The 24,382-nt window shown below is 40.5% G+C and overlaps 2 protein-coding genes and 1 long non-coding RNA gene across 3 annotated transcripts; all 3 read left to right on the top strand.

The window, feature by feature from the left end:
* Positions 1-5,573: 5,573 nt before the first annotated feature.
* LOC133730945 (OPA3-like protein) lies at positions 5,574-10,895 on the top strand. The gene is made up of 4 exons (XM_062158441.1): positions 5,574-5,741; positions 8,165-8,302; positions 10,136-10,222; positions 10,734-10,895. The coding sequence occupies exons 1-4, from the start codon at positions 5,616-5,618 to the stop codon at positions 10,893-10,895; spliced, it is 513 nt and encodes a 170-aa protein (XP_062014425.1). The 5' UTR covers positions 5,574-5,615.
* Positions 10,896-14,786: 3,891 nt separating this feature from the next.
* Positions 14,787-17,462, top strand: LOC133728090 (uncharacterized). Its single transcript, XM_062155500.1, has one exon. The coding sequence runs from the start codon at positions 15,031-15,033 to the stop codon at positions 17,245-17,247; it is 2,217 nt and encodes a 738-aa protein (XP_062011484.1). The 5' UTR covers positions 14,787-15,030; the 3' UTR covers positions 17,248-17,462.
* Positions 17,463-19,990: 2,528 nt separating this feature from the next.
* Positions 19,991-22,658, top strand: LOC133727795 (uncharacterized). The gene is made up of 3 exons (XR_009855359.1): positions 19,991-20,240; positions 20,332-20,434; positions 22,563-22,658. It is a non-coding gene; the product is annotated as an uncharacterized LOC133727795 (long non-coding RNA).
* Positions 22,659-24,382: the final 1,724 nt, after the last annotated feature.

Here is a 24,382-nt window from a genome sequence, read left to right as displayed (position 1 = left end):
CATCCTAAGAAACATTTCTTATGAAGAGTGCAAGAGCCAAAAAGAAGTGGAAGGCCTTCAAACAGTCAGCCCAATGTTCTGCAGAAGCAAAACTGGAAAACTGGACCTGTAAGGAGTCCAGCAGAAATTCCGGCCCAAACACATGGAGATAAATTCTGAAAATTTTACAGAATGATCTACACTCATGATGGATCATTTCATATGAAGAAGTCACGGGCAAAATCTGAAGTCTTGGTGGAGAATTAATTGAAGGAAAAATGAGTAGAAAGTGACTCAAACCTAACAAATTCCATTAGTGTTTAAATATTCAAACCTAACAAATTCCATTAGTGTTTAAATATTCAAACCTAATAAATTCCATTAATGTTTAAATGCTCAAACCTAACATATCATCATTTGTTTAAATCCAAATAGTTTTGCTTGGTAGCCTATAAATAGAGGCTACAACAAAGAAGAAAGGACATTCCTTCATCCATTCCATCTTCTTTGTCTCTCCATTTCCTTTCCATTTTCCTTTCCATCCTCTAGTTTCAAGTTTAGTCATCTCCACGAGTTCAAGCAAGGCCAAAGAAGAAGAAGAGAAGCCGTGAGCACTTCCATCCATAGCCATCCTTGAAGCTTGCTTTCGAGTTTCAAGAATCCACAACGTGAATCATCCATCTCATCTTCATCCACGGTGTAATCCTATTCTCCTTTGTAACCTTTGCTTTGAATTTCGTTGGTTATGAACTAGTTGACATATATGTTTGAACAAAGTATTATTTCTGGAATTTTTATGATTAATTGAGAATTTTCAGATTCATATATTGTGATTCGAGAGTTGCTTATGTGGGTTTGTTTAATTAAATTTGCGTTATAGATAACTTTTGTATTTTAATCTTATGTGGTTGCAAACACTTAGGGTTTCGATATGAATGGTGCTAGGTTTAAGAACATGAAATCGACTTTTCGTTTTGTGTAAACTTGAATCAAAGTAGTAAAGGTTTTGTACAAAGATCGAATTTAATTAAAGAGAATTGCAATTAGGTGGACTTTTCCATACTAAGTTGTACACTTGAGTTGATAGCCTTTCTCTATGTGTAATGCGTTAAACATGACATGATTGACTAGCTTTCTAGGGTTTGATTGCATGTTTGATAGGATTAATCTAGGTGCTTTCGCTTAGGTTAATTAGCATTGAAAAGTAAAAAATGGGAATTCATTTGCTTTCGAATGTTTCACATGATCAACTCCTTTCTCATGACTTAGATGAACAATATTAGGGTTTGAATCAATTTTAATCATAAGTTTCGGTTTTGATCTTTGTTCCTTCATTCCATTCGTATTTTTATGTTTTTGCATTTTAATTGTTTTTGTTAACTTAGTTTCATTTTCGAAAAAACCAAAAACAAAATCCCCCCTTTTCGTGTAAAATGTTTATATTTTGTGAATACATTTGTGAATATTATACTTTGTTTTAATTTTAATTGTTTAATTGTTTGACAATGACAGGTGTACCCTCAATCCCCGGAATAGAACGATCCCTATTTGCTTATACTACTAACGATCTTTTCAGGGTTAAATTATGCGCTTGCTTTGAGCGTATCAAGCCTGAAATTGAAGTTTTGACGTCAAAATCAAGCCTTGCCGGATTTTGCAAATTTCGCCGGATTCTGGAAATTTTCCGGCCACCTCGACTGTTTTAGGTAATTTCAACCACTTCCGGTCATTTTCAGCTTACATGGTAGTTATGAAAGTTGTTAAGCATGATGAGAGGAAGAGGAGCAGCCCGGCCCCGACACCATTGGCGGTGGTCGGCGGCGGCTCTGCCACTAATTCCGGCGGCCCTTTCCGGCCACCTCCGGGGGTCAAAAATATAGTTTCTGTGCATTTTTAGATTCTATATTTCAATACGATCATCTTGATATATTATATGCAATTTTTGGATATCGTATGATTAAGTTATGAATTTTTAAGTTTCGATCGATTTCGATCGTTAGATTTGTGATATGTGAAGTTAGGACCGTCAGATGGACTTGTAGTTTTGATATGATGATCTTATGACTGTCCCAGTGACTTTGTGTGGTCATGGGCGAAGATCCGACCGTTGGATCTTCGTATAAATGCAAAACAGTGATTAGGGAGGCGATTCGTGAGAATCCGTCCGTCGGATTTTCGTATAAATTTGTGGAGATGTTTGTAAGGATGATTCAGGAAGATCCGACCGTTGGATCTTCGTGATAATTTTGGAGGATGATCCTAAGGGCAATCCGTGAGGATCTGACCGTTAGATCATCGCGTAATTTCGATCCGACCGTTGGATCATCATTAATTTAGAATCCAACCGTTGGATTGTTGTATTTGTGTGGTTTTTGAATAAATTGCTAAGTTAAGATCGTGTTGGATTAGGTGATTGACGGATCGATTTGACGGACAATTTGTGAAATTGTTGTTGAGCTGTTAAGAAGATGCAGCTGGATTAGAGGTGAGTAAAACCGCACATGGTTCCTTCATGAACCGAAATTTAGTGATTTATATTGAATTATAAAGGTGTGGAAAATTGTTTTAAGAAAATAAAGATTTGTTTTGAAATAATATGAACTTGATCGACTACGGTTCATAAGGCTACTACTCACAGGTAAGGAAAATGAATTTAAGTATAAAAATGAATTTCTTGTTTTTATTGCATGTGAACTATAGATGGTATTAGTAGTCACTCTTGTGTAGGTGATTACGTATATATATATATATTTACGTGAAATATATATTGAAAGTTATGACATTGTGTGATGTATTGAGTTGTTCGTGATAAAGAGTAGTTGAGTAAAGTGCGATAGTTGAAATGTGTAGACAAATTATATGTTAGTGTCAAGTGTTCTCATCGTGTGTCGATGATGGTGCCAAGTGTTCTCATCGTGTGTCGATGATTGTGGCAAGTGTTCTCATCGTGTGTCGATGAAAGTGCCCAGTATTTTCATCGTGTGTCGATGATTGTGGCAAGTGTTCTCATCGTGTGTCGATGAAAGTGCCAAGTATTTTCATCGTGTGTCGATGATTGTGGCAAGTGTTTTCATCGTGCGTCGATGATAGTGGCAGGTGTCTTCATCGTGTGTCGATGATTATGACACGTATTATTGTAAGATTGAACCTTGGCCAAGGTGACAGGTTACGATTCAGTTAGAGCTCTAGTCTGTCTGCCATCATACTGTTTGAGGGATAACCTCAAGTTTTTATGTGTCTTTGAGTATGACATGTTGCGTGGAGGGGTTTTTATAACTATCATATACCCTTGAGTATATATTGGAAAGGGAAAATTTAGTTGTTTGGATGGTCATGGTGAGATGTGAGTTGATTGATGTTTGAAGTGACGTTGTGCACTTCAATTTTTATACTAAGAATCACTTAAATTGATTTGTTCTTTAAAGTCGTGCAATTCCTTGTTTACTCATACGGGCTGTCAAAAGCTTACCGGGTTTGTGTTGTTGCAATCCCGGTACACTATTCAAATTGTGTAGCGGGTAATCCTACAGGTCAAGAGAATCAGGACGGAGATCGAGCTGCGTAGAGTAGCTGCAATTGTGTCAATCTGAATTGCGTTGTGAGCCGGTGAGGTGTGTTATGCTCATTTAGAGCTTTACAATATTTCTTGTGAGAGTGAATTGTAATAATGAACTCGAGGTTCTAGATTTGAAGTTTGTGTATCGTGTGGTGAGGTTGTTTTGAGAAAAAAATTCAGAACGTTTATTTGATTAAGTGGTTTAATTCATGTTTCGGATTTGAACTTATTATTCAAAATTCGGGGCGTGACAATTCATATCTCTATATTATTTGGATGTTTGCTTCTGGTGTAATGTCTGGTCAAGGTCCAACTCTATTTCAAGAAACTATGAATGACCCCTTTTTTGCTTCTTTGATTGTGTGAGCCTTTAGTAGCTTTTCAGTCCAGTATTAAATTTATTTGCCACAATAGAAAAAGAAAGATAGTTGCAGCAGTTGTCTGTAGAAGACAGCGTTGTCACATTGAGTCACCAACACCACCTAGAAACGGAAATAATCAACACAATGTTTACATTCTTATAAAATAAATAAATAAATAAAAGCACAATGCTTTACATTCACAAAAAAAAATAAGACACAAAAAAACGATATCGGGTATGGAAAAAAAAAGTGAAAAACACCCATGTAAAGGACAGAAGACAACCAAAAGAAGCTAAAGCTGCCAGAATTTAGCACCAAGTTTACTCCTAAATCATTAAGGCTTCGCGAGGTACCTCCTACAATGGCACAGATACAAAGTGTTGAAGCTGCTGGAACAAATTAAGAAAAGGAGGGGCGCCCTCTTGGAGCTCAGTACTCGGTAGTTCAAGCGTTTATCCTGTTTTACGCGAACCAGTTGTTCTCCATCCTCCTTAGGTTTTTCACTTCGAGCAGCATCCTCAATGTTAAAAGGCAAAACAGCAGCCTTATACAGTACAACTTTCTAAATTGCACCTCCACCTGCTGTGAAGCGCCTTTAATTGCCATAACAGGAACAGACACAATCCCTTGAATGACAATAGTCGATTCCCAGGGCTCAACGACACCACGTACTTCACCATCTGACGGCTCACAATCTCCGGCTGAACCGTCACGACGCACTGAACCGTGAACTCCTTCCGTTTCTTACCACAATTAAACGCCATGTTCTTCCCGAAGACCCGAAGGCACAGATCGTCTGTGCATGACCGCGTATCAGAACCTTCTGGTCCTTCAATGCTGAATGAGCGGCACGTCACCGTAGTTAGCGGCGAGCGGGTCCTCTGGCTCGGCAGACTGAGCGCGAGCGCGAGCCGCGGCGGTGCCGCTTCTTGCTCTTGGTTGCGACGGAGCTTCTCGAGCTTAGCCTCTTCTTTCTTGGACGCCTTTTTGCTCAGAGATGCTGATTCCTAGTTCTCTGGCTCGTGGTTGGGCTGGGTGGCTAGCTGAGGTTCTAACATTTTGAGAATCTAGGGTTTATGGAATGAAGGCGTTGTTTTTTGTCCGATGGACTAGGAACCTGAATTGCTTGTTGTAATTGATAGAGCAGGCTTTATAGAGTTATAGACAACCATGGGGTAGCAACCTCTCATAAAGTTCCTAGTTCTAGGTTTGCAATCCTGAATATCCATGATTACTTGTTTTTTATATAAAGCGATGGGCCGGGCATGCAATTGTAGGGTTCTTAAAAATTTAATTTACTTTGTTTGACAATAAAAATACTTTAGTTAACAAAATGCTAAATATATACGAAAGTCCCGTCCAATCAATGTGGCAATTGACATGGTTTGACACTTATGGGTATGGATTAGGGATAAACTTTTTTTTCACGCAAGCTAACTGATCGATTGACTTGCGGAAGTAGTACATTCTTTCTCGCCAAGCAAAACCAGTTAAAAAAAAAATCCTTAAATCACACCCAACACCAAAAACCAAATTATCCAATATGGTTGTTAACCCTCCCCTAATCCAAAAAAAACCCCCTAATTATGCCCCTGTCCCTTGCAAAATTTCTTGCTGGTCAAGCTGCAGCTGCTGCTAGGAGCTCTTTTCTTCGACAAACGAGGCGGTACGGATCATCAACATCATCATCATCGAGTCACTATCAGAGCACCACCATAATGCTTCCATTGATGAAACTCGGAACTCTGGCCATCAGAACAATTTCAAAGCCCATTGCTGCTCGCCTCAAAACACATGCTGCCGTGCACCCCAGGTTTCGTGCCGCCATCATCTGGATGGCCCAGGTTAATATACTCACTTCAATCCATCATTTGTTCTTCTTTTCTTTTGTTTCATTTTGTGAAATTTTATTTGTTTTGCTCTGAGTTCAGATTATATATATATATATATATACAGTCCGGCTACACTAAGGATGTCCTTAGTTTTTCTTAGACCAAAACTGCAAATTACAACAATGTAAACGAACGGTTCCGGTTTGACAGATTCGGTTCGTTCGTGTAAATTGCAGTTTTGGACGCCTTAACGATCACCAAATTGGCTGAAATTTTGCAGAGGTGATCCATACATTAGGACCTAAAAACTGAACGGTTAAGATGTGAAAATGTGATCGGAAAGTGGGTGAAAACAGTAAATCCGTTCCATAAGAAAAACTAAGGACATCCTTACCTGAGAAAAATCCTATATATATATATATATATATATATATATATATATGTTTTTCTGGTATTAGTGATCGATAGTAATTTAGAAATAGTTGGATGGATGGTAATTAGGTCAAAATCTTGCAAAAAATCTGAAAAGGGGAAATCATAGTCTTCATCTCCCTAGCTTCTATCTAAGTTGTTAATTTTCGAAGCAATCTGCTAATATTGCTCAAGAATAAGGTCAGATGAGGTATTGGTTTTGTAAAGGTACTGGGTATTGGTTTTGTTAATTTCACTTGAACTTCTTTTAGTTTTCCCTATACTTTGATCAAGTTTGCTTATCCTTGGTGTGTCATTGTGCCAATGGAGGAATAGAATAAGCTGCAAGCGCTTCTTTTTTTCTTTTAATGGCTAAAATGAGTGGGAGGCTAGGCCATCACATATGTGATTTCATTAGATAACGAAGAATGTATTGTGAGCCGGCATAATGTCAGAACTAGGGGTTTAGAATTTAGCTTGAAGCATAAGCCCTGCGCCTTGAATTTAAATAAATAAAATAAGGATCCAGGTTTTAATAAAGGAAAACAACAATTTTCGTGAATAAATTTTAGTGAACAAATATGGTGACATAACATAAATTGTACACGTATACTAATTTAGTAAACTACTGCTGCTGAGATCTTAACTGTTTATTCTTAGTTATTTCATAATAAATATGATATAAATGTAGAAAAATTTCCCATTCATTCCCAGTGGATCCTTCTTCTCCCTAAGAATTGAACGAACCAAGTTCACCCATAAAAAAGTGAGGAAAAAAAACCAACAATAAACTTCCCACTTTTGATGTCCCGCGATTCCGCGAGTTTAGAAACACCTAGCGAAGATACTGTACTGAATGACTTGATCGATACTTAAAACAAATTTTCCCCAGTGATTTGATTCATCCTATTTATCAAATCCAATATCAATAAACCGTTTTATTTTACCTATATAATGGAATGTTTAGAGTATCCCCATTGCCCGATAAAATTATCTTGCCGATCTTTTACAAGACCAATTCGGATTGGCCCTGGTTCGTTTAGAAAATATGGTATACGGAATGCTCTGACGAGTCCCATTACTCGCGATTTCGGCCAAATAACCAACGTAAGAAGCGCTTGGGTGGTTTCTAGCCCTTGTAGGTTGAGTTGACCCAAAAAGGTATTTTTTTTAGGCACCTCTAATAAAGATCTTCTTACCTAAGAGCTTGTACAGTACCAAAAAAAGCCCGGGATTGGGTCCGGACGCCCCCCCAGCGCCGGCCCCGGCGGTTATTCCCGATAAGGGAGTGGAAGAAGGGAAGAGATTCTCGAACAAGGAAAAGGATCCAATGACCCGGAGCCCAAGTATCATATACACCCCCAAAATAAAGAGCCTTGAATACTAGAAGAAAAGCACCTATGCCTAACAAGATTAAGGGTAGTAATATTTCCGGAATATAGCATTTGTAGGAGGAATGATTTGTTCGTCGTCCATGGTGATGACTCTCGCCATCTAGGGTGCAGCACTCCACCGCTTTACCGTGATTGTTCAGTTGTTAACCGAGCTAAACTTAAAACAAATTTTCCCCTTTTTGTATAGGTGAGTCAATAATGTAATAAATATGCTGAAGAGTTCCACAGTTGCCTCATATTATTTCACTTCCCTACAAAACTTGAAACTTTAGCTTAGCGTGACTGTGTGATTACAAATTGCTCCAACTATAAAGACCAACAATGTTGGTGTTCGGTGAGGTTAGTTTTAAAGCCCTATTTACCGCGAGAAAAGATTTCGAGTGGTGCGCAAGGCGTCAGTTCATTTCCAATGATTCTACATCAACAAAGTGTTATGCGCAAGTTGTGCCTCATGCAGTCTACTGAGTTCCAATTCATGTAGCATATCATGCCATTATAAGCATAATATTCTTGCGCAGCTAGACAGCTAGTACTTCGGTGCTGAAGCCATTGCATTAGCTAGCAATATGTATTCTGGTGTTTCCAACTAGCAAGAGCTTTAGATAACTTATTTTCAGTTGAAATTATCAGACAAAGTATCGTTGGGCGACACAATTGCAAAGACGTGTGCAATATGGACGTGCAATAAATGTTGCGATCCGCCCTCTCGATGAAGCAAAAGCTATTGCAGCTGCTACGGATTTTCTTGGAGAACTTGTCATCTTCACTGTAAGTTAACACCTCTACATTAGACATATCAATATAGTATGTAGTTTAGGATATTTGACTGTGCAATAATCCATTGATCCATAAATGTTGACCAGCTCTATGTTGTCGTAATAAGCTTCATCCATGGCAAGGTGTAGAGGTGGCAAACGGGCCGGCCCAGCCCGGCCCGGCCCATTTTAAGCGGGCCTAGTCGTGCTTCGTGCCGTGCTTGGGCCGGCCCATTTATTATCGTGCCGGGCTCGTGCCGGCCCATTTACTTAAACATTAAGCCCGGCCCGGCCCATGGCCCGAGCCCATATCGTGCCGGGCCGTGCTCGTGCCTACCCACTATAAAGTACGATTTTAAAATCTTAATTTGAACAAATAAAAATTAATTTTATTTAACTATTTAGAAAATTAAAATAAATTAAGTTCTACAACGTTTTTCTTAATCTTAGCTTTTTAAGATTAGATTTCTAATAATTTTTTATATTCCACTATAAGAAAGAAACAAAAAAAAAACTCAAAATATATTGTTTTTAGTATATTATTGTGAGATTAATCTTTATTAATATAATGAAGATTTAGTATCTATTATTTTTTCCTTCATTCTATAGTTGTATTATTATGAGATTAGTCTTTATTAATAAACATATATTCAATATTTAGAAAAAATATAATGTTTTGTTTCATTATTTTGACAATATATATAAAAGAAAGCATTGGTGGAATTGTCATGAGATTTTAAATAAAAATGTCTCATATTCAAATCTCATCAGTGTAGTTTTTTAATATTTTTAAAAACAAAATGAAATTTTGTGTTTGTAACGGGCCGGCCCACAATATGTCGTGCTCGGGCCGTGCCGTGCCCACTACGGGCCCGGGCCGAGCCGGGCCAATGGGCCAATATTCTTAGGCCCAGCCCGACCCGTTATTCTAACGTGCTCGGGTCGTGCCGGGCCACTAACGGGCTTGGGCCGTGTCGAGCCGTTTTTAAGCGTGCCGGGCCCGTGCCGTGCTCGTGCTTAGTGGCCCGTTTGCCACCTCTAGCAAGGTGAATGTAGGGGTCGTCAATGGGCAGGGCAGGGCCGGCCCTGTCCAAAATTAATGGGCTCGGGCCGGGCCGGGCAGGGCCAAAACATATTTTTTTTATTTTTCGGGCCGGGCAGGGCCGGGCTTCTCTTAAAAATCAAGGCCCAGGGCCGCCTATGGGCCCAGGGCCTTACGGGCTTTTTAGGGCCGGGCCGGGCCGGGCTTTTTTGGGTGGGCAGGGCCGAGCCCATTATATTTATATGTCATAATATTTTGTTAAAAAAAATACAAAAAGCTATGAAAAAATTATGATATGTTAATGATTGACCAAAATAAAATACAAAATTAAAAAAACATATGACCTAATGCAATAATTAGTTCAATATAACTACATAAAAAGATATTAATACAAGAATTGAATGGGCTTTCGGGTCGGCTTATAAGGCCGGGCCGGGCGGGCTTTAATGGGCATATAACGGGCCGGGCCGCTGGCCGGGCCTGGGCTTTGAACCCTCCGCCCAGGCCCTGCCTCGTGCCCAATGGGCAGGGCCGAGATGGGCTTTGCTGCGGGCCGGGCCGGGCTTTTGCCCACTGGGCCGGGCGGGCGCCCATGGGCTTTTAGGCCCGCGGGCCAAATGATGACCCCTAGGTGAATGTATCACTAGCTATTTCCCACTGGTTTACCATGCACTATTTGGTCTAAAATCATATGGTATTGGTCTACGTACGCTAATTGATGCATCATTGCAGTGAAAGGGTGCCCTAGTACTTTTTAGTTGGCAATTGATATCTTTGATCCCTCAGATGCTTTGTCTTACTTAGGTTGCAGGACTTGCTATTGTGTATGAGGTGAATCGGAGCTACAAATCAGAGGCTAAGAAGGAGGCACAACGCAAGCAAGAATTAGAGGTATATATCCCACTCCAAGAAAGAATAGTTGTGCTTTGAAGTGTTTTTGGTAATTTCTGGCAGAACTTCCCAAACAGGCCTTCTGGGTTATATAAGCACTTTCAAATTAATTTTACAGGAAGTAATCGAATTTCTATATAACAAGCATTGTTGTGATTCTAAAGAACTGCATGCTACTATAAGGAAATATCACTCTCAAACAGTCCCGAGGGTCATATCTAATCATTGTGGGATTATCTTCTTTCGATCGCGACTTGGACAACCCTCACGGACTTGAATTTAAATTCAGATGTTTACTGCTACTTCATGTGATGATGAACTATTCTCCCGCTTGAAAATGATAGCATACACAATCCTTTATTAGCTCACGGGACCTTTGGTTCTTAATGTGAATCTTAACCTACTTTGTCAACATTGACTAAGAGTAATTTAGGTTGTTCATCTACAGTAGCTAGTTTTCTCTTTGAATATTAGAAATTAAATACTGATAACCATCATAATATGTTGATAGGCACTGAAGCTGAAGGACAGAGATTTAGAAAAAGAAGTGGAATCTCTAAGGCTCAAGCTGCAAGAAATGGAGAAACAATTACAAAGAAGCAGCAGCTGGCTGGATTACTTGAGGCTATCAGTACTATTCCGACAAGCTGCTGAACAACAAAAGACTGCATAGCCCTGCCTCTAACTGATCTTTGAATCAATTCACTGCACTCCCTTCGTTAAAATTAGTATTCTTTTTTTTTCTTTTTCTGGGAGCTTTCCTTACTCTTCTCATTGAAATTAGCATTTCCTTTCAAAAAAACAAAAAAAAAAAAATGAGCGTTTTTGACAATGAAAAACGGGTAGTTAACTGCTTCTGTGAATATATTAATTGTATTTCACTTTCGGTCGCTTCGTGGTGCTCAATCTTCGCCATCTCGATGTTGCAATTTCAGCTTGTGTTTTAAGATCAACTTCTATCATCTCCATCAATTTTTGAATACTTTTGGAAGCTCTCATAATGAAGATTATACTCATTATCATGCACACCTATGATTTTTTTTTTTTTTTTTTTTTGTATCTTACAAATATCTCAATTTTATCAGACTCTAATCTACCTCCACCACCAAATAATCCATATGATCTACTCAAAACTTCATTTATGGCGTAGGACTATGGAGAAATTGAGAGAAAGACTCAAAAGTTTTACAAAACATTTTAAGCGGATATGTCTCGGAAGTGTGATTCAAATCACCAATAAATAACAGGGTTATTTCTCCCTTACTACATAACTAAAGAAAAAAGAGAGTTACAAGTGATATAGAATGTTGTGCAACAGAATCTGTGTGGGACACTTCTAGAGTTCTAGAGGTAGCACATTGTAATGATATTATCTTCACTTATTTATATCGGTATTTATCTCAAACGATTTCGATATTCTCATTTCACATTCTTGATTTATAATTTTATATCAAGCCACACAACTCTAATAGAGTAAGAATATGTGGGTGAGAGCCAAACCTTGACCACATACTGATTATACTTTCAACATCAATTTATTTTTGACTTTGCATGATTCAATCTCATCAATATTTTACCTTGAGGGACAATTGAAGTAGAGTAGATGTATCATGGGGTGGGTCAAAGTAGTAGAGATCTAATCCCTAGCGTTTGTGGTGGCTCAGCCATGGACCACCTGATCTTTTAGAGGTCGAAGGTGGTGCATTATGAATCTATGATCGAATCATGTATTAAAAAGCTCAAAAACCAACCTTTTTAGGGTTCCCCTACAGTTGGCAATAGCATTATCTAACTTTTCGGCTTAATTTTAAAAGCCTACATGGTTCTTTATTTGAGTCCTAAATCTGCTTTTAATACTTTGTTTTGTTTGCTTCTGGTGTAAATGTCTGGTCAAGGTCCAACTCTATTTCAAGAAACCATGAATGAATCCTTTTGCTTCTTTGAATGATTGTGTGAGCCTTTAGTAGCTTTCTAGTCCTATGTATTAAATTTATTTGCCACAATATAAAAAGAAGGATAATTGCAGCAGCTGTCTGTAGAAGACAACGTTGTCACATTGAGTCACCAACACCACATGCCATGTTAACCTTGAAACGGGAATGATCAACATGATGTTTATTCTTATAAAAAATAAAAATAAAAATAAAACACAATGTTTATGTGTACAAATGAAAATAAAGCCATAATAAAATAATAATGGGTCATACTGTGTAAGTAAATTATAATTTTTTGATTATTTAAACTCAGTTATAAAAAATTGCATAATCTTTGCAAGAGATTGAAAAACAAAATACTCGTAATATGAATGTTAGTTCACGACATCTACCGTAGTTTGTATGCACATAGGAGGTTGCTGGCCCTTCGTGTATTGGTACCTCCTGCTTCTTTTGGTTTTGGAATATGTTCGAGGCTTCGAGCCAACAAACAATAGACCTAGCAAAGTTACGTAGCTTCCGACCATGGCTACCTGACACAAACCCAGCACAATAGGATTGCCATATATTGTCACCACTGTCATCAGCCACCACGCGTAGCATTACGGCCCAAGATTGTCATTGTGGCAGAGTTCACTAGAGCAATCACCGAAGCCACCATCTACATCACAATGTAGGCACTTACCATTGTCTTATCTTTTTCAAAATCATCTGTGGGCAACATCACACCCTCGGGCACCAACAACATCTCATACCTAAAGTATCAGCTGAGCCCGCATGTCACAGAAGCAAATCATCACCCGTTGTTTACACCACGTACTACGGTCATCTGAGGTAATTTTTTATATTATTTTCTTCCATTTGAGTCATTTAACATGGCAATGTAACCATTCCAGATTCCAGGTTGGAAGGCATTTCTCGTTTGTCCTTCCCTAGCTTGGACAATATCTTCTCTGTACTAAAATTATCCTCTCATCCTTTATTCCCATCACTCGCCACTCATGTGCGCTTCTCTATGTCAAGCGTGGTACCGTAGTACATCGAGCACAGAGCTCTCCCAACGAGGCCCTTGCCCTTCCTCCAAAGTCCAACCCACTCTCCAACCAGAGGCGCGTAACACTATTGCTCTGGCACACAGACCGTCAGTCATACCCCCCGCCACCGTACATACCACGCTCCACTGCAGCGCTTGGGTCAACAAACGGTCCATGGTCTAAATGGTCATGATGACACGATGAGTAAATGACCATATGGTCCATGGTCTAAGGTCCTAAGGTCATGATATTGATATTATCGGGCTTTTTTCGGACTCGGGTCACGTGCAAGTTTTTGGAGTCTTCTCTGTTTGGCTGTCGGACCCTCCATGTGATCCCGCCTTTCGGAAAAGGCCGCCTTTCTGGCTAATAATATCGGAACTGCCACTGCCTGCGTCTTTGTCGCGACTCGCGAGCGAAAGGAAGCGGCCAGCGGTGGTGGGCCGGGTTGGTTGGGTTAACGAAAAGCGGGGCAAAGTGCCCACACGGACTGGAATGGTGATTGATTTTGATTATTTGATGTGATATTCCCAATACAAACTACTGACCTTTAGTTTAACTCATCTCTCCGTCTCGCTTGTCTTATTAATTTACCACCGCAAACTTTACTTTACCCTGTACCCTTTAGTTTAATACTATTTGTTTTTTTGTTACACTTTAAAGTTTATTTTCTGGAAAACTACAGGTCACTTGTCTTGTACCCGTCTTTTACATCAGATACAACTCACCGTCTCATGAGCTTAGGTTTCATGGGTCACCTTGATTTCGATGGCTCGATGCAAATCGAAACTCAACGTCCCTCTGGTTGTTTGCTGTGTTGTCTTTGGTAAACGGTGCAAAATGCAATGTTCTAATTTGAGAATTGAGATTTATAGCATTTTGTTCACACTCTCTTTTCAAATTGATCGTAGGCAACTCATTCTTTGACTATGTTTGTAATTCAGTAATTACACTGAGTGAATTCAGCGTTCGAGTACAGGATCTGGAGTTCCACATCTCGAACATTTCCGCGAGGAGACCCAGTGCATCTTTTGACCATTTGTCGTAGCTGATATCTTTAGAATTTTGAACAATAAAATATCACTTATTTTATAAAATTTGTTGATTTTCCATGTTTAGAAATCTAAATTAGACATCCGATTATACTTTAGATCCGATAATCTCCCACACAATGTTTTAATGTCATTGTTAGTCGAGTCATTACATAAATTCCGTCAAGCTAAATAGAATTCTTCTGTCTGGTACTGTTATCAATTAATTTCATACCAAAACGACTCACGAACCAGATAATATTGAATCAAACAAGTGATAGGAAGCCATAGAGAACACAAAAGAAAGTAAGAGACTAATGATCATTATCTAGTATAACAAACGTTGTACATCACTAACCTATTCCAATGAGTACACCAGTGACCAGTGTATGAACACTGTGGTCAATGAAAGTAATTTCCTTTACCTGCCCTTTTCAGTAAAAGCTGGTCTTTGGTGGCAACGGTGTGACCTCAATTTCGCTTCTTTCCCACACATCTGCGCACAAAGATTCGACACCTAAAAGCCAAAGAAGGCTTTAAAAAGAGCCCCCATCCCATGCACACTCACAGTCCACCCCAGTAATAATCTCCAAACTTGAAGGTCACCACCGTCATTTTACACCAACCCCAGCAAGCTTAGTTGCACTGGCCATGTAACCAGATCCTCACTCTCACTCCCTTACATTTTGATACAGACAAACCACCACTCTCTCTCAACAAATCTTCATCAATCCAACGCACCCATCTTTGCTCTGTTGTGTCAATGGCCGCAACAGCTCAGTCCCACAAATAATTTACGCAAAAAAATAATGATGGTGGAGTCAGAGAGACCCCATCGCAGCAAGAGTAGCAGCGGAACCACGAGCGAGCTCTTCATTTGCTTCAGCACTTCTCGCCTCTCCTCTTCTTCATCCATGAAGCTCTCTTCCAAGTCCCTACTCAGCCCGGGCCGTACTCGAGACCAGACCCCCCAAATCTCGCTCTCTTCCTCTCTCAGCCGCCGCCTCAGAACCAGCAGCAGCATCAAAGGCGGCGCATCCCCGATGTTCCCGAGCGGCGGCGGCGGCGGAAGTAAGAAGCGAGGCGGGTTCGAAAACCCGGAGCCTTCGTCTCCCAAAGTGACGTGTATTGGGCAGGTGAGGGTCAAGACGAAGAAGCAGGGGAAGAAGATGAGGATGATAAGCAGCAGATCGAAGCGGAGCAGGAGCGGCAGCGGCGTCGGCGGAGCCGAGGCGAGTTTCCGAAAAGCGGAGCAGAGTGTTAACCAACATGAAAGTTTTCAAGCACTTCATTTTCCGACTCACCAGATGAGTAGCAGCAGCCAGAGGGAGTGCTTGCGGCAGAGGAATAACCAGAGGTGGGTGCATCTTCCTTTAACCATTTGCGAGGCGTTGAGGGCTTTCGGGTCGGAGTTTAACTGCCTGGTTCCGAATAAGTCGTCGTGTTTGAGCGGCGGCGAGGCGAAGAAGGATGAGGAGAACAAAGGAGTGAGATCGGAGAGTGGGAATAGCTCGTGTGGGGCGGTGTTTGCGAGGTGGTTTGTGGCGTTGGGAGATGGGGAGGATGGGAATAAGAGGAGGGAGATAGAGTTGGTGGTGGGGGAAGAAGAAGAAGAAGAAGAAGAAGAAGAGAGAACGGAGATGAGTAGTGGGAGCCATAGTTTGAGGAGGCAAGTTTTCGAGGGGATTGAGTTTAAAGAAGAGATATTGAGTGAGGCTTTGATGAGGGAAGAAGAGGAAGGTAGAGTTAGTATGTGTGTTCCGCCCAAGAATGCGCTTTTGCTCATGAGGTGTAGATCTGATCCGGTGAAGATGGCGGCGCTCGGGAATCGGTTTTGGGAAATGCCGGCCGCTCCGAAAGAGGAAGTGAGTGAAGATGAAGATGAAGATGAGGATGAGGGTCTTGAAGAGAAAGAGAAACCACATGAAGAAAAGGAAAAGGGGCAAATTGGGTTACAGACAGATGTTAAGCTTTTTGGAGACGATGGTATGTGTGAGAAATGGGTTTTGGATGGCGAAGATGTAGAAGAACAAGAAGAGGAATTGAGTTTGGTTTTAGAGGATGAGAAACCAGAGCAAAGTGAGAGCCTGTATGAGCAACCAGAGGTAGTAGTAGAAGGAAAGGAATGCCGAGAAGAAGAGCCAGATCGAGAGGAAAATACGAATGAGCCAGCATTGGTAGAAGAAGCTGTGCTGGATTGTTCTCCAGCTGAATTTTTTGCAGATCCAGAAATGTCTGAAGTTGAAGAAATGGGGTTACAATTTGAAGAAGTACATGAAGAACAGAAAGAAGAGGAAATGAGAGAAGTAGAGCTTCCAATATCAGAAGAAGAAGTACTGTATAAACAGGAAGAAGAAGAAGAAGCAGAGTCTTGGGCTGAAACTGAAGCAGAGGTGACAGAGGAGTCAACGGCGGAGGAAGAGAAGGAGTCCAGAGAGAGTACTTGGGAAGAAGCAGAAGAGAGTCGAGTGATACTGACCCAAGATAGACCCGAATCCGAGCGCCCGAAGGCCCAAACGGATCTCCAACCGAAACCGTCAGGTCAAAACCAGGTCTTACCGGACTGTTTGCTGCTAATGATGTGCGAGCCGAAGCTGTCCATGGAGGTATCCAAGGAGACTTGGGTTTGCAGCACGGACTTCATCCGATGCCTCCCGGAGCGACACGTCAGCAGCAACAAAAAGGACGGTAAGCATGAGGCGAAGAAGCCGCCGCGGGTCAGCATAGACTCGAAAGCCTCGAATCCCGCGGCGGCTCAGCAGCAGCCGATGATTCAGCCGCCGAGGTCGTCTTGTTCTTTTCCGATACAAGCGGGCGGGGGTCCGGTTTCGATGGCCGAGATCATTGGGCAGAAGCTAGTGGGGTCTACTGCCTATGAGCCGTTTGTGCTCACGCGCTGCAAGTCGGAGCCGATGAGGTCGGCGGCTAAGCTTGCGCCGGAGGCATGCTTTTGGAAGAACAGGAAGCACGAGCCGCATCGCCACCCGGGTCCGCTAGGAGTCGGGGCGACCGGAGTCGGGTTTTAATCTTAGGTAATTGGGAATGTGAAAAGAAAAAAAACCAAAAAAGTGAAATCGTAGGGATGTTGTCTTATGGGATCATGATTGTAGGTTTTTACTTTTCGCAGAGGGGTTATCATTGCTCTCTCTCTCTCGTCTGTACATTTTCATGTAGTGTTTTTCTAGAAATTCGTTTCTTTTTTACCCTTCTCTTATAAATCTATAATCTATTTCAATTTCTCTGTTTTCCTACTAATTACTCTTCGTTCCAATTCTTTTTTCTTTTTCTTTTTTCCGAATGGATCTCTGGTGGTTACTTAAACATTAGCTCATCGGTTAGCATCAAAACCTTAAAAGTTCATCAATTTTAGGTACACAAATTATTAGGAGATATCAAAGTTTATCTCTTTGGAGAAACCAGTATTTGAAATTATCAATTTTAGTCCATAGAAAATAATATTTGGGCAAATGGAATGTGTTGCGTCAAGTAATTGATGGATTTTTTTCAAGGAAAAGGGGGGGGAAGAAGGTATTTCATGGACTGGCTCATAATCTGCTTTATAGATCTTTTCAGAAGAAAAGAAAAGTTGAAAAATGGTACTTGGTATTGATACCAATTGATTTTCTTTCTGTTGTATGGGTTCCAATGGAATGAATGGTAGCTTTCATTGGGCAATGAATAGGTAGTACAAGGTGCACGTTTGTTTGTATGTATGTAAGGTGGTGAAACACATGGGCTTCTTCTTAGAGCAGAGTGCACTGGTAGATTTACATAATGGCGTAGCAGAGAAATGCAGCTTTGCGTTTGAGCCACAGTAAATCACAAACCTTTAGATAGGGACTCGAGCTCCATGCCGGAACTTCTCCTTTCTCTTTTCAGAGTCAGTGGCTACAGGATTCACATACTTATTAATATTTGAAAAGTTACTCTTCTACCCTAATTTGTTTACCCTCTTATTTACATTATTCAGATTCCTTGTAGCTTATGGATTGCTCTGTGTTTCCTAGTCATTGTAGAAGAGAAAAAGGGCAAACATATTTGAACCGAATCGATCTTCACTATTGTGAAAGTGAAGACCTATATTCGAGAAGCAACTATGATGTAGGGGTGGGTTCGGGAAACCGAAAAAAACCGAGCCGAAAGCCGAACCGAAGCCGAAAAACACCGAATCGAGTAAAAACCGCACCGAAATGAAAAAACCAAACTGAACCAAACAGGTTCGGTTCGGTTTTCGGGTGTCAAAAACCGAACCAAACCGAAAAAAAAACCGAAGATACCAAAACGACGTCGTTTTAACGAGTAACGCAATATAAATAGTTTCTGATAGCCTCACTTTTCCCTTCGTCAGTTCCTCTTTCTCTCTTTTCCGCCTGTTTGGACCCAAAATGAACATTTTGGCCTGACAAGGCGTGTCTTGGAGAAATTGAGCCAATATCAGTGGCTCAAGCTATATATTGTCGAAAAGTTCGAAATATATATTTAGAGGCTAAATAAAGCCTACTATGAAAGCATGGAAGCATGGAAACATGAAAAGTCAACTTTAGCACATTTTCCTACTTCGGCTAGGAGAAACCGAGCTAAACAAGGAAGTAGGGGCGGCAGACTGACCAAATGAACTTGAAATGAGCTGAAACTCTGCAGATCCATTCTAGACAGCCCAATGATCATTTCTTATGAAGAGTGCCAGAGCTTTTTTTGAGTGGAAGGCCTTCAAACAATCAGCCCAATTTTCTACAGAAGCAAAACTGGAAAACTGGACCTGTAAGAGGTCCAGCAGCATTTTCGGCCCAACCACATGGAATAAAAATCTGAAAATTTGTCAGGATGATCTACACTCATAGTGGAACATTTCATATGAAGAAGTCGAAGGCATATAATGAAGTCTTGTTGGAGAAATAATTGAAGGAATAAAGGGGCAGAAACTGACCTAAAACCAGCTCAATATTCACATGTTCATGTTTCCTACCCACATGAAGAAAGCTAGATGCTTTTCTCTTTTTCCTTGGATATATTTTACTTCTACAATCTCTTTAATAGATCATCACCACTTCCATGTTGCTGCACCTTCATGCTTTGCTTTCATTTCATCTTTTCTCTATCTTTTCCATATTTTACAAGTGAACTTAGATCTACTTTCATTATTTTTCTTCCACTCATCATTTCACTCTTCTTTTTCTTCCCTATATAAACACCTTCTTCTCTCATTCTAAAAAACACATTCACAACACAACATCAAAACATCTCTAAGATGATCTAAGTTCTCTCTAGAGCAACCTCTCTAAGAGCAACTTCTCTCCTTCTCTTTCTCTTACTGGTGATCACACTCCTAGTCCTAGTCTTCTCAGAAGCCGACTTTCAGTGCCACCAAACCCTCTGTCAACGTGCTTCGGTCCTAGTCTCCTCGGGAGCCGACGGTAGTGCCGCGACCACAACGGTTACAGAACCAGCCAAGCAAGGGTAACGCCCTAGCAACCCAGCCAAGCTAATGTCACGCTTTAGCAAGTTCTCCTCACTTCCCGGTGGTTCTCGCTCTGCTCGATCTACAACATCGAGTATCGATTTGGTGATTTTCAAGAAGCTCAGCAAAAGTCCTCACCACGAGGCACAAAGAATCCCACGACGAGGTTGGTGCTCTCCTCGTCCACAATTGCTTGAAAGAAGTCAGGTCAAGGGACATCCCCGACGACCGCACCCGAACGGTGCTGGCACGCCCGCGCAAGAAAAGAGACTGTTGACCAGCTGCAGCAAAATTGGAGCCAAACACCGCCTCTCTTCCTCCATCACACTCTCACACAGGTACATCGCACATAGATCGAACTCCAATATGACCAGATCAAACACCGATCAAGACACCAAACGGTTCCATATGGAAGTCGTCATCACCGGCGCTATCAACAAGTGATGGGTTCGTCAACACCGTCTTCTAGATCCAAACCATTCTCGGCCGAAGCTTAGTTCGGGTACAGGGCCGACGAGATCGGAAGAGTTCGACATCCCCGATGAATATCTTCGTAGAAAGGTACTCTCTTTTTCTATTTATCAAATTATTTAAACTGTGTTTCACATCAGACTGATATTTCTATTTATTGGTGACGATGTATACTATTCAGACAACTATAGTAAGGAGTAACTTGAATCCAGTCTCGAATGAGGAGCTCATGTTGTCTGTTCCTTGGCGATATGGAGAATTGAAGGCATGGAGCTTTATAGTTGGTAAGCACTTCATATATATTATTCTTCCCCACTTTTCATGATAAGATCTGTAATTTTGGTTGTGCGATTGGTTTGGAATGGGAGTTATGTAATTTCGGGTCTAAATTTATGAACTTTGGGAGTTATGTATGTCAGTTATAAAGATTTATGTGAAAATGTGAAATAGACGTTTTGATTGAATGGCTTTAGTCATATGAAAATTGAATATATATAAAACTGTACAAGAAAGAATTGCTGGGTTAGCCAAGTATTTGATACATAAATAATCAAGTTTGAGTAGGAAAAGAAAGAAACTGTGCTTAGTCTTCCTTTTTGTTCCCCTGTTTCAGATCTAAAGCACAATAGAGGTTGCTTACGCTAGGCAGGTTATACTTGAACTTAAAAGAATGGGTCCTTGACCCAAAGCACCAAAATTGGACAAAGTTATCCCACTTACCCCAACAAGAGATTTTTATTCTCACTTACCCTATTTGAAGTAAAATGACATTTTTGCCCTCAGCCTAATTGGAAAAAGACATTGATGCCATGCTCCTCTATCTGTCCTCTCTCTCCGGCACGAGCAACACACTCCCTCTCTCTCTCTCCTCACCCTCGCCGACGAGGACAACCATATAAACAAGCCTTCGAATCCCTCCCCAACTGGTCCTCCAATGACTTCGACCTCTACATGTCCTCCGATCCTGATTTCCCGCCGACCCAGTTCGTCACCGTCCACGAAGAAGACGACGAAGACTTTGTCTGCGAAGACGACATCTTTTCCCAGTACCATTCCACAATCCACACCAAGCGGAACCGCGACGACGTCGTTTCGGAGCCCAATTCCATTTCCAACACCGACGACTTGTCGTCGGACTGCGAGAACCAAGTCAATTTCCTTATGGATCGGTTCTAGCAGCGCGTCGAGCAGTCTCAGGTAACAGCCCGTTCCGTTTTGGTCTCCGGCGACTCCGATTTTGGGGTTGTGGAGGGGAATTGTGACATGGAGGCTCTAGGCTCGAGCTCCCGGAGGACGTCAGCGACATTATCCACGATCTTTGCCTCGCCAGAAGACTACTTCCGGTCCCGGGTCTGCAATCGGAAAGATGGGAGAAGATGACATGGGTGCCCAAATCAGTTTTTTTTTTTTTTTTTTTAAGTAACGGGATAGTGAAAGAAAAAAAAGTTTTGAATGTCTATTGGGGGGCAATAGGAGTCTATTGGAGGGTAATAGACGTTTTGAATTGATGTAATCTCCTTTTTTTTTTTTTTTTTTTTTTTTTCTATAATCAAAGTTTTATTTGTCTAAATTTAGGGAGATTAACTCTCATTCTGGTGATTAAAAGTCCTATTGGAGGGCAATAGACGTCTATTGGGGGGCAATACATGGCTGATAGTCGTCTATTGGGGGCAATAGACGACTATTGGGGGGCAATAGAGGTCTATTGTCCCTCTATTGGGGGGCAATACATGGCTGATAGTCATCTATTGGGGGGCAATACATGGTTAATAGTCGTCTATTGGGGGGCAATAGAGGTCTATTGGGGGCAAAAAAACTTTCCGGTGAGATTTTCAGCAAATTCAGGTGGGCGGTAGCGAGTGACCGGAATCCGGCCACCGGATTCCGGCGGCCGGTCACCGGGCTACGGCGAAGTCTCCCATGGTTTCTCTCTCTTCCATTTTCTCTCTCTCTCTCTCTCTCTAAGTAACAAAGGGGTAAGGGTAAAATGGTATTAAAAAAAAAATTTAAAAAAAAATCTTAATGGGGTATTAGGGAAGACCTCCTTAGAGTGTTTTGGGTAAGAGAGAATTAAAAAAACTTAATGGTTAGTGGGAAAAAAATATCTAAAAATGGTGTAAATGGACAAAACCCCTAAAAGAAAATCTTGGGTAAACATGTTTATTCTGAACCTTCTTTGCAAGATGGAATCATATGTCAAGCAATTTAACATTCAATAGCATCTATGCAGACGAATGTGTATTGTTTTTTTCAATGTTCTTGGCTTCATTTATGTTGATCAGCAGATCCATAGTTTAGTCCTTTCTTGAGTCTGACCACATGTATGTAAGCATTTTTGCTATCTAGTTATGTAGACTTGTTGTCTAGATTTGATCGATAAATTGCATTCTTTTGGTTATGTTTATCTGCAAGACTTGGATCTAGTGACCTCAAGGATATGATTTGCAAGCAGATCAGAAATCAAAGCATGTGCTTGTCTTCACTGCAGGTATCTACAACTTGAAAATATCTTTCATTCTCCTTATTAACTCTGCTTGAGTCATTATTTGTGCTTTCTACTCTTTCCTTTGAAGCAAAAAGAAAGGAATGCATATGTAAGGAGACTGTTTTAATTTGGAATCTAACTGGATTATGGTGAGAATTGGGGACTATCCTGAATGTACAGAAGTGGAGTGCTATTGCAGCAGCAGGACTATCCGGCTATGATGATGTAGATTTGGACTATCCTAATCATAAAGTTTATGAGGTAACGTTTCCCTCTAATTATTTGTGTTTTGTGTTTCAAGAAGCAATTGTGTACGAAGCTCTTATTGCCCTTAAAGCATGTCAGTATCAACTTCTTTTTTGTCCAATGTATTTGGGCTAAAGCATTTCCGTCTCACTTTGCAGGTATCAAGAACTAATTATCAAAACTTTGTAGCTGTTTAGAGGATATATTTCTAGATAATGTTTTTAGCTTTTTTTTTTCTTTTTTCTTTCCGTATTGAAATGGCTCCAATGGCCTTGATTTTTTTCCATATTGAGGAGGCTCCAATGGCCATATCGAGAAGGCTCCAATGGCCTCGATTTCTAATTTCCAAGTTTCCAATGTAATTTCTATAAGTATATTGGTGAGCAAGGAGCCTAAAAGGCTGGTTAAAATAGAAAAAGAACCATCAAGCAGGACTTCAAAAAAAAAAAGAAACATTTGTATTAAATAATTTTTATTTAACAAAAAAACCGAACTGGACTAAATTGAACTGAACCGACCGGTCCGGTTCGGTTTTCGGTGTTGATGTTTGAAAAATGGAAAACCGAACCGAACCGAACCTAACCGAACCGAGTTCTAGTTCGGTTCGGTTCTCGGTTTTGGCCTAAAACCGAACCGAATCAAACCGAACCCACCCTTACTATGATGTAAAGAGAAGACTTCTCGTGAAGTCCTTTTGGTCGGACTCACATTTGCTTTGCCACAACCACTAAACTGAAAAAAAGGGGACTGTATGGCTTGCCCGGCTGGCTGAGATAGTTTACCCAAGAGTTTCTAGAGTCGCTAGGCAGATAGAGTCTTTCTCTAAAGATTCAAGGAATAGAAAAACAAAAGTTAGTTACCGGATCCCAAGCCTTTCAAATGGCTGTCACCAGCGGAGCTTAAATATCTTAAATATGGGAGCGTAAAATTTTGGTTTTAGTATTAAAACCAGGAGTAGTGCTACATACACCAAAAAATTATACAAAAAACTAATACCAAAGGATGTGGCATCCTACGTGGCGTTTATCCAGTCATCACCTTCAATTAAATAATTTGCAGCATATTATCTATCTAATAATATTCATTTTCAATTAACCTAAAAATGTAAAAAAAATAAAAATAATAAAAATAACTTCCTTATATAAAAGGAAGACGTGATGATCAAACAAAGCAATCTATAACTCTACAAATTTAACGGTTCACAGATGTATAGAAAGAGGTGGATGATTATAGATAACCAGCCCTGAAAAATTAAACTTTTTTCTTTTTTAGAAGAGAAAAAAAAAAAAAAACATAATTGAAGTCATGTAATCTAGCTAACTAAGATGTCGCTCATCTTTAGAAATTAGAAGCATCGACCTTCGATTCTTCAACTATTGATTAAGGCACTTGAGGAAAGGTGCCTTAATCAATACTTTGATGCAGAAAGTATTCTTGGCTTTGAATTGGAGGCCGGAGGAATAGTAAAGTGCATTTGCATGATTTGTCCTTCTTTGACAGT

Source organism: Rosa rugosa, chromosome 2 (genome assembly GCF_958449725.1).
Source record: "Rosa rugosa chromosome 2, drRosRugo1.1, whole genome shotgun sequence".
Taxonomy (NCBI): domain Eukaryota; kingdom Viridiplantae; phylum Streptophyta; class Magnoliopsida; order Rosales; family Rosaceae; genus Rosa; species Rosa rugosa.
Note: the sequence above shows the minus strand (reverse complement) of the source record. Positions and strands in the feature narration are given on the sequence as shown.